Source organism: Exophiala aquamarina (genome assembly GCF_000709125.1).
Source record: "Exophiala aquamarina CBS 119918 chromosome Unknown aczIA-supercont1.5, whole genome shotgun sequence".
Taxonomy (NCBI): Eukaryota; Fungi; Ascomycota; class Eurotiomycetes; order Chaetothyriales; family Herpotrichiellaceae; genus Exophiala; species Exophiala aquamarina.
The window spans coordinates 1,961,842-1,976,002 of record NW_013550583.1 but is presented as its reverse complement, the minus strand read 5'-3'; the positions used below and the strand labels follow the sequence as shown (position 1 = coordinate 1,976,002).

Sequence of the window (14,161 nt, the reverse complement as noted above, 5' to 3'; positions counted from 1 at the left end):
GAAGATTTAAGAAGTACTGGGCAAGGGGAGAGGAGCATAAGCTTGAAGTATGTCCACCTCAGACGAAGAGATGCAACAATATGGCAGCCCTTTTGGGAGTTGTGACTTCCTATGGGTTTCTGATGAGGGAATGGCAAGTACCTTGGGTACCTGGCGAAGGAATTGTTATGGGCAGCGTCCGGGGAGGTTTATGACCAGTACTTGTACTGCTTGGAAGAGCAACATAATTTCCTGACAGGCATGGAAAGAGTCCTGGACCCATCTAGCTTAGTCAATCACGATATCAATGTGCTAACACATGTGCTTCCTGGTTCTGATATTGTTACTGACTCCTCCGCGCTCCACACTGAGTCTTCAGTGGGTTCACACCATTCAGAGCGATGCAGACGCGGGCGATAATCCAAAACCAAGCAAGGTCTATGGATTGTGATTGCGGATGGCGGAAGGCGGACCAAGGTGATGGGACCTGGCACGGTGAATAGGCGAATCCAACTACAGAGTACGGAGTACATCAGTGGCGGTTAGGAATACGGATATCGTAGCCCCACAAACTTGCACGGTAAGTGTCCAGGTTTAGCTGGTGTCCAAGCTCGCTCGGAACCAGCCATTCAAACACGAGCAGCGATAGCGGCGATTGAAGCTTGTCAGGACCACAACCACAGCCACAACCACAAAGTTGGCCGATCGGGCCCATGGTAAGCCTACTACTGTAGGAAGTTAGGTGATCAGTTCGTCCGGGTCGACCTGCTGGCCTTGGACGACTGCGTTTCGCCCTGTTTCAGGGCAGAACAGAACTTGCATCTGGTGGCCTTGAGGGAGCTGACTGTGCGGATTTAAGCCGCACAGAAGTCTCAAGGAATCATCTGTACGCCGTACCTCGTAGGAAGATCGTAGGAAGAACCGTAAGACCCTCGTAGTAGTACTATGCAAGACAGTAGTAGTAATGGCCGAAGGTCCCTCCTCTGAGAGCCCTTCTGAGGGAACTTGCTTACCAATTTAGCTTCTACCACCGACAGTGTCAGTGACGTGCAGAAGCAGGGACGGCCTCACACCTTACACCGACCTTCCCCAGCCAACCTCGCCGGACTCTGCACAACTCCTACCATCACCATAATTCACGGAATCAAGATATTCATCTTATCTTATGTCGGCAACCGCATTCTATGATTCCTGTATGTGATAATCTCTTGCTTCGGAGCCAAACTCCCCTCCGCGATTTATCTTTCCTAGCCCAGCCAATGGTCATTCTGACGAGACCCAGGTCCATCGAAGCTGGCATTAGGCAGATTATATAGGGCGTGCGTCCTGTTATCGGCGTAGCAAAAAAAAAAACCACAGTGAGTTTCCTTCTATAAGCTGCCTTCCAATTTGATAGTCTCTATGGCGACCTCTGGTTGCCCCAGGGCATCTGGGCACGAGACTACGTCAATCCCCCCAAGGAGAAGACCTACAGACGGCGATGCCACAGGGTAAGACTATTTTTGATCGCTTTGCAACGATGGTACCTGGGCGATCGGTTTGGTTGGAAAAGAGATCAGAGAGTATCAACGCTGTCTTCATTCGGCCTCAAGGCTTGAGCCATGACCAACTATGCTTTGCAGCGAGGGTCTTGGCCATCCTGAGACTCTAATGGTACTCCGTACACCCCGCAATATACATTCACAGATCCATGGTGTTCGAGATACAGGTATGCCCGGAGGACACGGGCTAATAGTGCTTGTTCAAGGCCAGCTGCAAACCGAAGCACACAATAGTGCACCAATTGCACCAATTGAGCAAATTAAGGATTGGCGAATTAAAGGCTAACCGCCAACCCTGGCAGGGTGTAAGCTCAATCAGATCCACTGTTCTCTATAAAAAAGGCTCCCTAGAGAAACTTGAAAACCACCAAGCCTGACGAGTGAGCCAACTCAAGCTATTCGACATAATTCAAAGCACCACAACTTGACGCACACGCCCTTTTCTACCAGAACCAAGCTTCCCAACCAACACCATGCCCGTGGAACTACGCAAAAGACCGCCGCCAAAAGAGACGGCCACGCCTGCCCCGACGGCCAAACGCGGCAGCAGCAGCACCGTGAAGAAGCTCGCTGGCAAGGCCAAGGAGGCTATTCTCCCGAAGAACACTGAGGAGAATGGCACGACCACGACCAGCACTCCCGTTGCTGATCCCACGCCAGCAGCGACGACCGCTGCAAGCACAACCAAGGCTACGAATGGAACTGGCTCGGGTACCTCCAAGATTGCGGTGGGCGAGACCGTCAATTTGGATGGCTTCGGCGGCACGGTGCAAACCCACGATGGTAAGGGCGTCACGTTGAAGACCCTTGTAGATGAAAGTCTCGCTGGCGTGGTTATTTTCACGTATCCGAGAGCCAGTACTCCTGGATGTAAGTTTCCTTTCCTCATCCCCTTTTCCTTTTGATGGAAGTTTGTGTTGGAGAAATGTGTTGGAATTATTCTCTGACTTGCCTCTAGGTACCACTCAGGCGTGCTTGTTTAGAGACAGTTATGCGCCGATCACCGGTGCATCTCTCGCGGTCTATGGCCTAAGTACAGATAGTCCCAAGGCGAACACTACGTTTGCTACAAAGCAGAAGCTGCCTTACCCGCTCTTGGTGAGATCGATCCGGCCCTTTGCATCCCTGTCTCCTGCTCATTCCCCTGCATTCTTCCTGATCTCGGCGCGTTTGCTGACGACTATGCGCCTTCTGGTTAAAACAGTGCGATCCGGATGCCACGCTGACATCCGCCATTGGGTTCAAGAAGCCTGGACCAGGCAAATCCACCGCCCGAGGCGTAATTGTGATCGACAAGCAAGGCAAGATTCGGTTGCACGAACAGGCCGGCCCACAGAAGACACTGGATGCCGTTCTCGAGTATATCAAGACAGAAGGCTTCACCGAAACCGGAGCCCCAGCAGCTGTGGCCGCCCCACCGGCCGATGATCCTGCGGCGACCGAGGAAGTAGCCAAATTAGCCGACCCGGATGTCAAGATGAACGAGGTGCCTTTGGCGAAGGCGCCGTCCAAGGAGGAGCAGGAAGCAGCTGACACGGCCGCCGAAGTTGGTGAGACTGCGGCTAAGATTGATTCGGCGGATGGGTTGCCCAAGCCGTAGATGAGAGAGCAGGAGTACGCATAGTGGAATGTTGAGAAAAAGTTCTGCGTATCGGCTGGAGTCTGTAGAGTCTTAAGTCTTCAGCCTTTCCCCTTTTTCCTTTGATTCCTGTTATTTTTGGGCAGCCATGGTGAGATACTTAGGCAGTCGGAAACATGCATGTACGTCTGGTGCGTTGCGCACCATCATCATACGGCCGCAATCCCGGGAGTCCAGACTTTCCCTATCCTCTTTAGTTCATTGATGAATTTCTTACTTGTAATTTCCGGACTCTTTCCCCCGTAATTAGCAATCTGCAAGGGCGTACGGTCGTCAGGCGAGTAGAAAGGGTTGAGCATGAGTTGAATATAAGCAGTCTGGACGGCACGGAAAGCAGGTCTCAGATCGGCGTCGCGCAGACCCATAACGGCGGCGGCGGGCAGCTTGCGTTTGTCTTTCTCCTCGGCCGGGGACAAGGGCGAGACGATGGACGATGCAGTAGAGTCGCGAGGCCCGCCCATCATGTCGATGACGATCACGAACTTGATCCCCGTGTTGGTCTGCCATCCATAGCACGATAGACGCTCGTCGACTGCTTGGAGGAGGCCGAGGTCATGGCTGAGTGACGAATTGCCCGTGCTGGTGGATGCGCGCAGCGCGAAGATGTCAAGGCATGAGTTGATCAGGAATAGCATCGGTAAAGGGTCCGAGGGTTGCGGTGGGAAATGTGAGATGTGTAGTGGATTGTCCTTTGGAGAGTGATTAGTATGTATGGCTGGTCCGTTGGTGCATTGGTGACTTGGGAAGAGAAGAGAAAAGGGAAACGCACATGTTTGCCTATGATTCCTATGGCTGCTATTGACGGGACTGCGTTGAGGTTGAGTGCCATTGCGACGGTTGAGCATGAGATTGTAATTTAACAGTATAGTAGATTACAGGAAAGCACGTCAGTATAAATTTCGAGTCATGCGACTGCGCGTCGGCTTCCTGATCATGACTCGTAGCATACGCCCACAAAGCTCAGCCAATGACGAAGCTTACAAAGGCATTTATTCAGTGGGGACGATTTGTCCGGCCATCCAACATCCTCCATCATAGACATTTCAATTGTCGTGGTCGTCTACGTGCTGCCCCTCTACCCTCTCTCCTCTCCTCTTTGTCGTCCCTTCCATTATAGGAACATCACCATTGCCGGCAAGATGATGTCCTTATCGAGATCGGTCGCTCCCAGAGCGCTGCGAGGTACGCATTTGAGCTCCTGGAGCCACCACCGAGATATTGATTTGTTCGCCTCTACAGCTTCCACGACCATGCCATTCTCCCTCGTCCGTGCCACACCCGCCGCTTTCATCTCTTCCTCCTCACAGAAGTCCGCCACATCAGCAACAGTCACAACACCAGCTACAGCGGGCGACTCCTCCCGCCTCCCAGTGACGGGTGGCATCCGTCGCGAAGTGCCTCTACCCAGTCAAGAACCGAAGCAAGGTGCCATGCAATACGCCCTGACCACACTCGATCAGATCGCCAATTGGGCACGCCAGGGCTCTCTGTGGCCGCTGACCTTTGGTCTGGCCTGCTGCGCCGTGGAAATGATGCACTTGTCCACACCCCGCTATGATCAAGATCGACTCGGTATAATTTTCCGGGCCTCGCCCAGACAGTCGGACGTGATGATCGTGGCCGGCACGCTCACCAATAAAATGGCTCCCGCCCTCAGACAGGTCTACGATCAGATGCCCGACCCTCGTTGGGTGATTTCCATGGGTAGCTGTGCCAACGGCGGAGGTTACTATCACTATAGTTATTCGGTCACTCGCGGTTGTGATCGGATTGTCCCCGTTGATATTTATGTGCCTGGATGCCCGCCGACGAGTGAGGCGCTGATGTATGGCATTTTCCAACTGCAAAAGAAGAGTATGTCCTTCCCGGAATCCCACTTTCTATTTGCAATACCCTCTGGATGGGCGAGGGAATGATCGCTAACCCCAATTCTTAGTGAGACATACTCGGATTACGAGACTGTGGTATAGGAAATAGTTGATGGGAGGGGAAAAGGAATTAGCACAAGGAATTAGCACCTTCCACTACCCAACTATTCTTTTATTTTATTTTTTATGGCACGGTGGCGTGGGCTGGGCGAATCTCGCATGGCAGTGAAACTATACATCGTTTATTCTGCCGTGCGTTCTGGTTTACAGTGTGAACTATGTACAGAATGAAACTGAAAGCACTACTATACTAGAATTTTGGGTGTGGCAAGGGATTTTGTCGCCAACGTATATCGTTGGTTGCGTGTCCTCTTTCGTGCTTGGTAGAATGCTTGGTAGAAGAGTGTGGAAATATTCACCAACGTGTCCAGTGTCACCACTTTCCAATGATATCTCGTCTTTGAAAATCTATAGAAGAGCATCATATACCCACTGGTGAGGATCCCATACTGGCACCAACTGGGTAGAAGGCAGGTAACTAGCTGACAATCCACCGAACCCAGACTTGCATCTCGGTGCTATTTTGCTCGGACGTAATTAATCGGGCGAGTCTCCGAGACGAACCCCAAAGAATCGTGGCGCATCTCTTCTCTTGTGCCTCTTCCACCTCATTCTGGCTTCCTCTTTCTCTACCATTCCTCCCTCCCGTAGCGTAGTCCTCCTGCGCCAGACCAACTCAAGATGGAGGTCTCAAGGATAGCGGTCCGATCATTACCTCGGCGTTCCGCTTCACATTTCATCCGCACCTCGAATGGTCTTCGAAATGGAGCGGTGCTGTCGCCTGCCATCCTCGCATGTTCACCCATGGCCATATGGAGCCGTCGTCAGATGTCGTCCAGCTCAAACCTCAGCTTCCCAGGTCCGCCTGGCCTGGGATTCGGTGGCTCGTCCGGATCCTCCTCTCCAACCTACTTCCAACGGCAGACTAGTTTGCCCGCAAATACCATTATCCGCTTCGTGCCCCAGCAGACAGCCTGGATTGTCGAGCGCATGGGTAAATTCAACAGAATATTACAGCCCGGATTGGCTATCCTGATGCCCATTATCGACGTATGTACCACTTTGCCCTGTGGCAGATTGAGAAGACTGCTGACAAAACCTTTGCATAGCGCATTGCCTATGTTCAGTCACTGAAAGAATCGGCGATCGAAATCCCGAGTCAGAGTGCGATTACGGCGGATAACGTAACGTTGGAGCTTGATGGTGTTCTATACACAAGGGTCTTTGATGCGTATAAAGCAAGGTTGGTTTTGTGATGGGGAGGATGATTCGATGATGAAACTAACACACTCGCAGCTACGGGGTCGAAGATGCGGAATATGCTATTGGACAATTGGCGCAGACGACGATGCGATCGGAAATAGGCCAGTTGACGTTGGACCATGTCCTCAAGGAACGGGCGAATCTCAACTCGAATATTACACAAGCCATCAACGAGGCTGCACAGGAGTGGGGTGTGGTATGTCTAAGATACGAAATCCGAGATATTCATGCACCAGAAGGAGTTGTGGCAGCCATGCACAGACAAGTCACCGCAGAGCGATCGAAGAGAGCGGAAATTTTGGAGTCTGAAGGTCAACGGCAGAGTGCGATCAACATCGCCGAAGGTCGGAAACAGTCGGTCATCCTGGCCTCCGAGGCTCTAAAAGCGGAGCAGATCAACACAGCTTCTGGTGAAGCCGAAGCCATCATGCTGAAGGCAGATGCTACAGCGCGTGGAATCGATGCCGTTGCGGCTTCCATCCAGAAGGGTTCTACTGATGCTCAGAGTGCCATCAGCTTGAGCGTGGCAGAGAAGTATGTCGAAGCATTTGGCAGACTGGCCAAGGAGGGTACTGCTGTGGTGGTGCCAGGGAATGTGGGAGACATGGGTGGAATGATCGCCAGTGCCATGGCAGTCTACGGGAAAGTGAGCGAAGGGCAGAGGAAGGTGTTGCAGCCGAGGGCAATCGAGGCCGCGCCCTCCAGCGAATATGCTGAGACTTCTTCTGCTGATGCCAAAGATGCAGTCCTCGAATCGTTTGAGAAGACCGCTCGGGCGCGGAAGTAAGAGGAGAAAGCAAGAAAAGGACTTGTTGGAATTTTATCAAGGGACAAAACTGTGCCTGCGGACATTCAGCTCATTCAACAGCGCAAAGCAGCAGGCGGTCAGAACTTGAGTTGATTGTTCAGTCCTGACTTCTGGGTGTTGATTGACTACTATCTTCCTGTACTACTAACAGCAAGCCAAAAAAGGGTGTCTCTTACATACTTGATCCCATTCGTCCATAGCGGGCTGTATACTAATAAATAAAACACTCAAGCCTCATCATTGCCACTGCCATTATCATTGTCCCTTTGAAGATGATTACTAGGGTCTGTTGCCGGCATGTGATATAGAATGACTAGTTGGTCCCCATAAGTGGTCGCTGCTCCATCTGCGGAGAAGCGAGGTGAACTACTTCAACTTCAAGAATAGCCACAGCAGTTACAACTTCCACTTCCACTACTTCACCAAACATCCGCAAACTCTCCGTGAAATAGCGAAATTGCTCTACAGCCCTCCCTCATCGCCTTCACTCCAGATTCATCTATCTTCTAGCCATGAAACCCCAACAACCACAAAGATAGGCTCGCCATGCACATCATTAAGCCCATATGGCTGACCCATGGAGGTACCACTTCCTGCCTGCGCCTCAACCACGAGAACAAAATCTGTGTCTGTCAACGCGTCGCAAAGCGCGTAGTTGTCGTCGCATATCTTTTCAATGGCCGACCATGTACTGACAATCCCTCTCCGCAGGCGAAAAGAAGGACTTTGAGGTCTATTCCTGCCACGTCTCCCCCGACGGCCAACGTCTGGTCACAGCCGCTGGTGGTATGTCCAAGTCTACTCCCATCCCTTCTCCTCTCATTATCCTTTCGTCTTCAGCTAACCTTTCGCCCTTTCAAAGACGGCTATGTGCGCATTTGGTCGACCGAAGCCATCTACAATGCCGGGAACGCAAAGTACGACAAGCCCCGCCAGCTGGCGTCCATGAGCTACCATTCAGGCACCATTCACACCGTTCGCTTCTCCCCAGGAGGCAAGTTCTTGGCCTCAGGTGCAGATGACAAGATTGTGTGCATCTATTCCCTCGACCCTAGTCCTCCTGCGCATGCGACTTTTGGTATGTGGAAAAAGAATAAACGATTGTTGTGAAATGGTTAGATCTAAGTACTGATTTGTCTAGGTTCCAACGAGGCTCCCCCCGTCGAAAATTGGCGCATCTTTCGAAGACTAATAGGGCATGACAATGATGTACAAGATTTGGGCTGGTCTTATGATGGAACCATATTGGTCTCGGTCGGCTTGGATTCCAAAGTCGTCGTCTGGTCGGGTTTCACCTTTGAAAAGCTCAAGACTCTCCCGAATCATTCCAGCCACGTCAAGGGCATCACCTTCGACCCTGCCAATAAATACTTCGCCACCGCCAGCGATGATCGGACTATTCGCGTCTTTCGATTCACTTCGCCCACTCAAAATTATTCCACTCACGATGCCGTGAACAATTTCATCCTCGAACAGACAATTGTACAGCCATTTGTGAACTCGCCTCTCACAACTTATTTCCGACGATGCTCCTGGGCCCCTGATGGACAACATATTGCCGCAGCAAATGCTGTCAATGGGCCGGTGAGCGCCATCGCTATCATCAATCGCGGTTCATGGGACGGTGATACCACTTTAATAGGCCATGAAGGTCCAGTCGAGGTGTGCGCGTTCTCTCCTAGACTCTACGGGCAAGATCCGTCGAATCGCCCTCCAGAAGACGGCCATCAAGCACCACATACGACAGTGATTGCTTGCGGAGGAGCAGACAAAACTCTGAGCATCTGGACAACGAACAGCCCTCGGCCCTTGATCGTCACTCAAGATGTTTCCAGCAAACCCATCTCAGACTTGGCCTGGACCCCAGATGGGCAGAACCTATTTCTCACTGCCTTGGACGGCACAATCTTCACTGTTATGTTTGAACCTGGTGAGCTCGGCTATGCTAGGCCTGTCGAGGAGAACGATCGATCACTTAGTAGGTTCGGTACGTCGAGGAAAGGTCTAGGGTTTCCAGAAACAACGGATGCTCTTCTGTTGGAGGAGATGAGTAAAGCTGGGGAATTGAAAGGGTTGGAAGGCCGCATGGGCGCTTTGATGGGCGACTTGAACGCATCCCAAGTTACAGGAACCGCTACCTCTGCTGCGCCGACTACAAATGGGACCACGGCAACAGAGACTCCAGTCAACGGCACGGAGGCCACGACGAATGGCGTTGCAACAGCAGCAGCAGCAAAATCACAAGACGATCAGAATCAAGCCAAACTTGAGCGACTCAAAAATAGGGTAGAAATCACTAAGGATGGTAAGAAGAGAATTCGTCCGCTGCTGGTGTCGGGTGCCGGTGGTGCAGAATCTTCTCTACCCCAAGCAAAATTGGTCAGTGCAAGCACGAATGTCCAAACATTGGATGCACCACAATCAGTCCTTGATTTGTCGAAACCGTTCGATGGTCTTCCTAAAGGGGGCCTCGCTGCACTCCTCCTAGGAAACAAGAGGAAGTACGCCCAGATTGAGGGCGAAGAGGAGGGTACGGCTGAGAAGAGGGTGGTTGCTGCCAGTCAGAAAGGAGCTACACCCATCGTTGTTAACGGCGCCGATGGACTGTTGCCTGCTCAACCTCAACCGGCAGTCAATGGTCAACAAGTGACTCCTGAGTTTATTCGTCCAGCTGTCATCAATCCTGTATTGAGTATCAGTCAGTTGAGACTGGCAGTGCCTCGGATCAGAGCACATATCGTTCAAGGGATTGATTCATCTGGAAAGCCTGGCGACGTCTCAGCTGATGCTGTGAGCAAATCGCGGGCCGAGTTTGTATTTGAAGCTCGAAATCCTTCTGGTCCGTCTTTGACTCAGAGAGCCCAGGATCGAGAGCCTTGTCGGATCACGCTGACGAGAAAAGATCAGCCTCTGTGGCAAGACTTTCTTCCGCGAGCGGTTCTTCTGGTCACTGGCACTCAATCCTTTTGGGCAGCTGCTGATGAAACTGGATCAATATACATGTGGACTCCCTACGGCCGGCGACTCAACAGTGCCATAGTCATGGAAGCACAGCCTGTCATATTGGCTTCGTACGGATCTTGGCTTCTATGTATAACAGCGGTGGGCATGTGTTATGTTTGGAACGTCAAAACCATGTCTTCACCGCATCCACCAGTTTCGTTGGCTCCTGTCTTGGATGCAGCGATTCATTCTTTGGCGGCCCATCCCACTGGTGCACCAGCTATTACGCAAGCTCGTCTCAATTCCGAGGGGCGGATTATTCTCAGCTTGTCAAATGGTGAAGGATATGCATACTCCCCACAGATGTACTGCTGGCAGAGATTGTCTGAGGTCTGGTGGGCAGTTGGTAGCCAGTATTGGAACACCACTGACACATCCGTGGGTGCAATTCAGCGGTCCAATGCACAAACCAGTAACGAAAAGACGGTGGATTTGTCCTCCGGAGTTATCCCGTGGTTGGAAAGGAATACCACGTCGGAAACACTACTGCGTGGTCGGGCATACTTCTTGCAGAGGCTCATCAAGGTCTTACTATCACGGGAAGGATTTGAGAGTTTCGAGTCTGGGGTGTCTATTGCACATCTTGAAAACCGAATTGCAGCTGCTCTGATGCTTGGGGCCAAAGATGAGTTTAGGATCTACACTTTGATGTATGCGAAACGACTTGGCGCAGAAGGATTGAGGTTGAAAGTTGAAGAGCTGCTACGCACACTTGTCGGTGGGATCGTGGAACAACCTCAGCAGGAGCAAAATATTGCCGCCAACATCAACATGGTGGAAGGCCGTAATTGGCAAGAAGACTCCAAGACCATCTGCGGATGGCCTCGAGAGGATCTCCTGAAGGATGTTGTCCTCCTTCTCGGTAAGTGCTTTAGTCAACCTGATGGCCAGAAGCGTGATATACTGACGAAGCCGTCTAGGAAAACATCGCGACCTGCAACGAATTACGGTTCCTTTTGCCAAAATGCTTGGTCTTGTTAACGACGCGGCGGCGATGGATGGAGAAGCTATGGTCTTGTAGGGCAATCCTCATACTGATACTGATACTGATAACTCAGCGTCGGCGCAACGGCGTGGTCAAGGTGAAGTACCACCACAGGTTGATTTGGTTCAGAGTCCTACTCCGCCAAGACGATCAGAGAGATCGACACGCCCTGACTGCCGGTTCAGCGACTGGATGGGCTAGGGGAAACTCGAACAAGCATCCACCAGGCTTTCAAGAAAGCACCAAGCTTTAATTTCTAGAACTCAGATCTGATTTGGGACTTGGGAGCGTGTATCAATGACTTGGACTAAATGGACGAGATGTATTTTTGGCCGACAGAGGGATTTGGTTTCCCCGATATTATCTGCCTCGCTCTCTAGCTGTCTTGATCTTGTTCTCCATCCTTCTTCTCATCTCTCATCCATCATTTCCCAGCCATCGGCATGATATACTCTAAGAGCCAGGCAACTAATTGCACTGACACCTAACTGGCTGACCAACAGGGACCACAATTAGCACCCAGGCAGCGTTCATCAAACTTGGTTCCTCCTCTTTCTCTTGCAAACTCACGTTCAATAACACACCATGGTTCGCATCGCAGGCAGATCATCAAGACAGCGCCCACGCGCCCGGTCCGAGAGTCTCCTACCTCCCTCAACAACTACTACACTGTCCGCATCCACTTGGATTCAAACACCATCAGCTCCTCTTACCGCGACTTCTTCAGCCAGGTCTGCCACCTTGGACAGTACCAGCCATCCACGGCGCATCCCCATCTCCACCAGGCTCTTCCGCCCCGTCAAGCCATGGATCTGGCGCTGGCTCATCCTGACCCTCGCCGTGGCACTTTCAATCTACTCGCTTCACCAACTATACCTTCACTCATCAGGCTTCCCGGCCCCAACCCAATACTATGACCCGGGTTTCTCCTTCCCACCAGAACAACACAACCTGCTCCGACCCCACGATTCTCGCCATGGCAATAATCGCAAGCAAAATCACAACCCAGAGCGGTGGCTCCGTGAGAATTCATACCCCAGCCTATTCGACGACGGTACCGGCGGCGGCAGCAGTGGACACCCAGCACGCTATGGACTTTTCGGCACCTCTCCTGCTCAGCGGCCACGCGCTGCAATTATCAGCCTCGTGCGCAACGAGGAGCTCGACGGCATCCTCCAAAGTATGCGGCAGCTTGAGCTGCACTGGAACCGGAGGTTCGGTTATCCTTGGATCTTCTTCAACGAGAAGTCGTTCAGTGATGAGTTCAAGGTGAGTCCGTGAATGAGTGGGCGTGCTGATGAGACGCCATCGCTCTTCTCCCTTGTGCTAGTCCTGGAGGAACTTAGGCGGCTTCTACAGACTGATCGTCCAGCTAAACATAGACTTCGCCTGATTCGAGTCGTACCATGCTAACACGTTCACATCACTGACGGTGCCCCTCCTCCCTCAGGCAGCAACCACCAACGCCACCTCCTCCCACACAGAATACCACCTCGTCCCCCGCGCACACTGGTCCACGCCCTCCTGGATCTTGCCCACGCGCTACATGGACAGCCTCGACTACCTCGGCACCATCGGCGTCGGCAAGGGCCACATGCTCAGCTATCACGCGATGATCCGGTGGCAATCCGGATTCTTCTACCAACACCCGGCGCTCGACGCCTACGACTGGTACTGGCGCGTCGAGCCCGACGTGCATTTCTTCTGCGACGTCCCCTACGACCCGTTCCGCTTCCTCGCCGAGAACGATCTCGTGTACGGCTTCAACATGGCCATTTTGGACGATGCGCGCAGCTTCGCGTCCCTGTGGAGCGTCACCCGCGACTTCATCACTAAGAACCCGGAGCTCGTCCACCCGGACGCCGACGTCGATTGGCTGCTGGATCCGCACAACGGCATGGAGTACAACAACTGCCAATTCTTCAGCAACTTTGAGATCGGCTCGCTGGCGTTTTGGCGCGCGGAGCCGAACCGACGCTTCTTCGACCACCTCGATCGCAGCGGTGGGTTTTTCTACGAGAGGTATGGCGATGCTCCGGTCCATACGCTGAGCCTGGCACTTTTCGCCCGCAAGGATCAGGTCTGGTTCTTCAGGGATATCGGCTACCAGCATGATATCGCGAGGCACTGTCCTCCACCTCCACCTCCCAGCAACAACGGTAAGAATTATTACGAACACCGCTGCATATGCGAGCCAACCGGTCTGGACGACAACTTCTACAAGCTGGTCCCCATGGAGAGCCCGCAGGTGAAACCCCGGGATACGTGCATCCGCTTGTGGCTGGGCGGTGACTGGTTGGATACCAAGCCGGGATGGAACCAGGAGGTCGAGCGCGCGTTTGGTGGGGATGGGTACGGCGGGTATGTTTTGGATGGCTCGAGTTCGTGAAAAGGATCGAGATCGGCCTTCAGTGCTGTTTGGTGGCAATGTGCGGTGTGTAATGTGCAATGTTGAAAGGGAGGGAAGGAATCGTTCATCTTGCCTGAGTATAAAAGGGAAAGACGGTGCAGCGACAAATCGGTGGATTACGGACTCTATGATTTGTGCATGCGGCTGATTGATGGACAGTCACTGAGCTGGATAGACCCTCGAGCTGTGCTAGACTCATGGCTGCGCGATGTCGAGTTACTTCTGCAGATAACACGACTATAAGAAACAGAGCTTATTGTGGATGAGATTTCATTTATTTAGGCTTTGGGGGATGAGCAAAGACATGATATGACATATTCCATTCCTTGTCCTTAGCCTAACGAACTTATGAAGTCGGCCACGTCGTAGGGAGGCACTGTAACAGGGAGTTACTAAGTGCAAGGTTGGTGGTATACTCTGTAACACACATGGTCCATTTGGTCAGCTTTATCCTCTGCCGGGGCGGATGAGTCCTGTGCCGGCGCCCGCACCCGCACCTACACGCAACAACGGGTCGGGTCGCTGTCATCCGTGGGAAACAGACTCCTGCTTCGAGGCTCTGTCGACAGGGCTGTCCAATGGCGTCAGGAAAATTGAAGTCGATT

The 14,161-nt window shown here is 52.4% G+C and overlaps 6 protein-coding genes across 6 annotated transcripts; 5 read left to right on the top strand and 1 right to left on the bottom strand.

Moving 5' to 3' along the window:
* Positions 1-1,993: 1,993 nt before the first annotated feature.
* Positions 1,994-3,120, top strand: A1O9_07368 (uncharacterized protein; the record flags this gene model as incomplete). The annotated part of the gene is made up of 3 exons (XM_013404314.1): positions 1,994-2,390; positions 2,479-2,618; positions 2,725-3,120. 3 exons carry the CDS (start codon positions 1,994-1,996, stop codon positions 3,118-3,120), a joined length of 933 nt encoding a protein of 310 aa, XP_013259768.1.
* A 188-nt stretch (positions 3,121-3,308) lies between these two features.
* Positions 3,309-3,988, bottom strand: A1O9_07367 (uncharacterized protein; the record flags this gene model as incomplete). Its single annotated transcript, XM_013404313.1, has 2 exons — positions 3,309-3,848; positions 3,929-3,988. The coding sequence occupies 2 exons, from the start codon at positions 3,986-3,988 to the stop codon at positions 3,309-3,311; spliced, it is 600 nt and encodes a 199-aa protein (XP_013259767.1).
* Positions 3,989-4,298: 310 nt separating this feature from the next.
* On the top strand, positions 4,299-5,136 carry A1O9_07366 (NADH-ubiquinone oxidoreductase 19.3 kDa subunit, mitochondrial; the record flags this gene model as incomplete). Its single annotated transcript, XM_013404312.1, has 3 exons — positions 4,299-4,341; positions 4,399-5,013; positions 5,096-5,136. 3 exons carry the CDS (start codon positions 4,299-4,301, stop codon positions 5,134-5,136), a joined length of 699 nt encoding a protein of 232 aa, XP_013259766.1.
* Positions 5,137-5,891: 755 nt separating this feature from the next.
* Positions 5,892-7,137, top strand: A1O9_07365 (cell division cycle 20-like protein 1, cofactor-APC complex; the record flags this gene model as incomplete). The annotated part of the gene is made up of 3 exons (XM_013404311.1): positions 5,892-6,137; positions 6,197-6,330; positions 6,384-7,137. The coding sequence occupies 3 exons, from the start codon at positions 5,892-5,894 to the stop codon at positions 7,135-7,137; spliced, it is 1,134 nt and encodes a 377-aa protein (XP_013259765.1).
* Positions 7,138-8,103: 966 nt separating this feature from the next.
* Positions 8,104-11,182, top strand: A1O9_07364 (protein hir1; the record flags this gene model as incomplete). The annotated part of the gene is made up of 3 exons (XM_013404310.1): positions 8,104-8,236; positions 8,300-11,023; positions 11,082-11,182. The coding sequence occupies 3 exons, from the start codon at positions 8,104-8,106 to the stop codon at positions 11,180-11,182; spliced, it is 2,958 nt and encodes a 985-aa protein (XP_013259764.1).
* Positions 11,183-11,731: 549 nt separating this feature from the next.
* On the top strand, positions 11,732-13,535 carry A1O9_07363 (uncharacterized protein; the record flags this gene model as incomplete). Its single annotated transcript, XM_013404309.1, has 2 exons — positions 11,732-12,415; positions 12,597-13,535. The coding sequence occupies 2 exons, from the start codon at positions 11,732-11,734 to the stop codon at positions 13,533-13,535; spliced, it is 1,623 nt and encodes a 540-aa protein (XP_013259763.1).
* Positions 13,536-14,161: the final 626 nt, after the last annotated feature.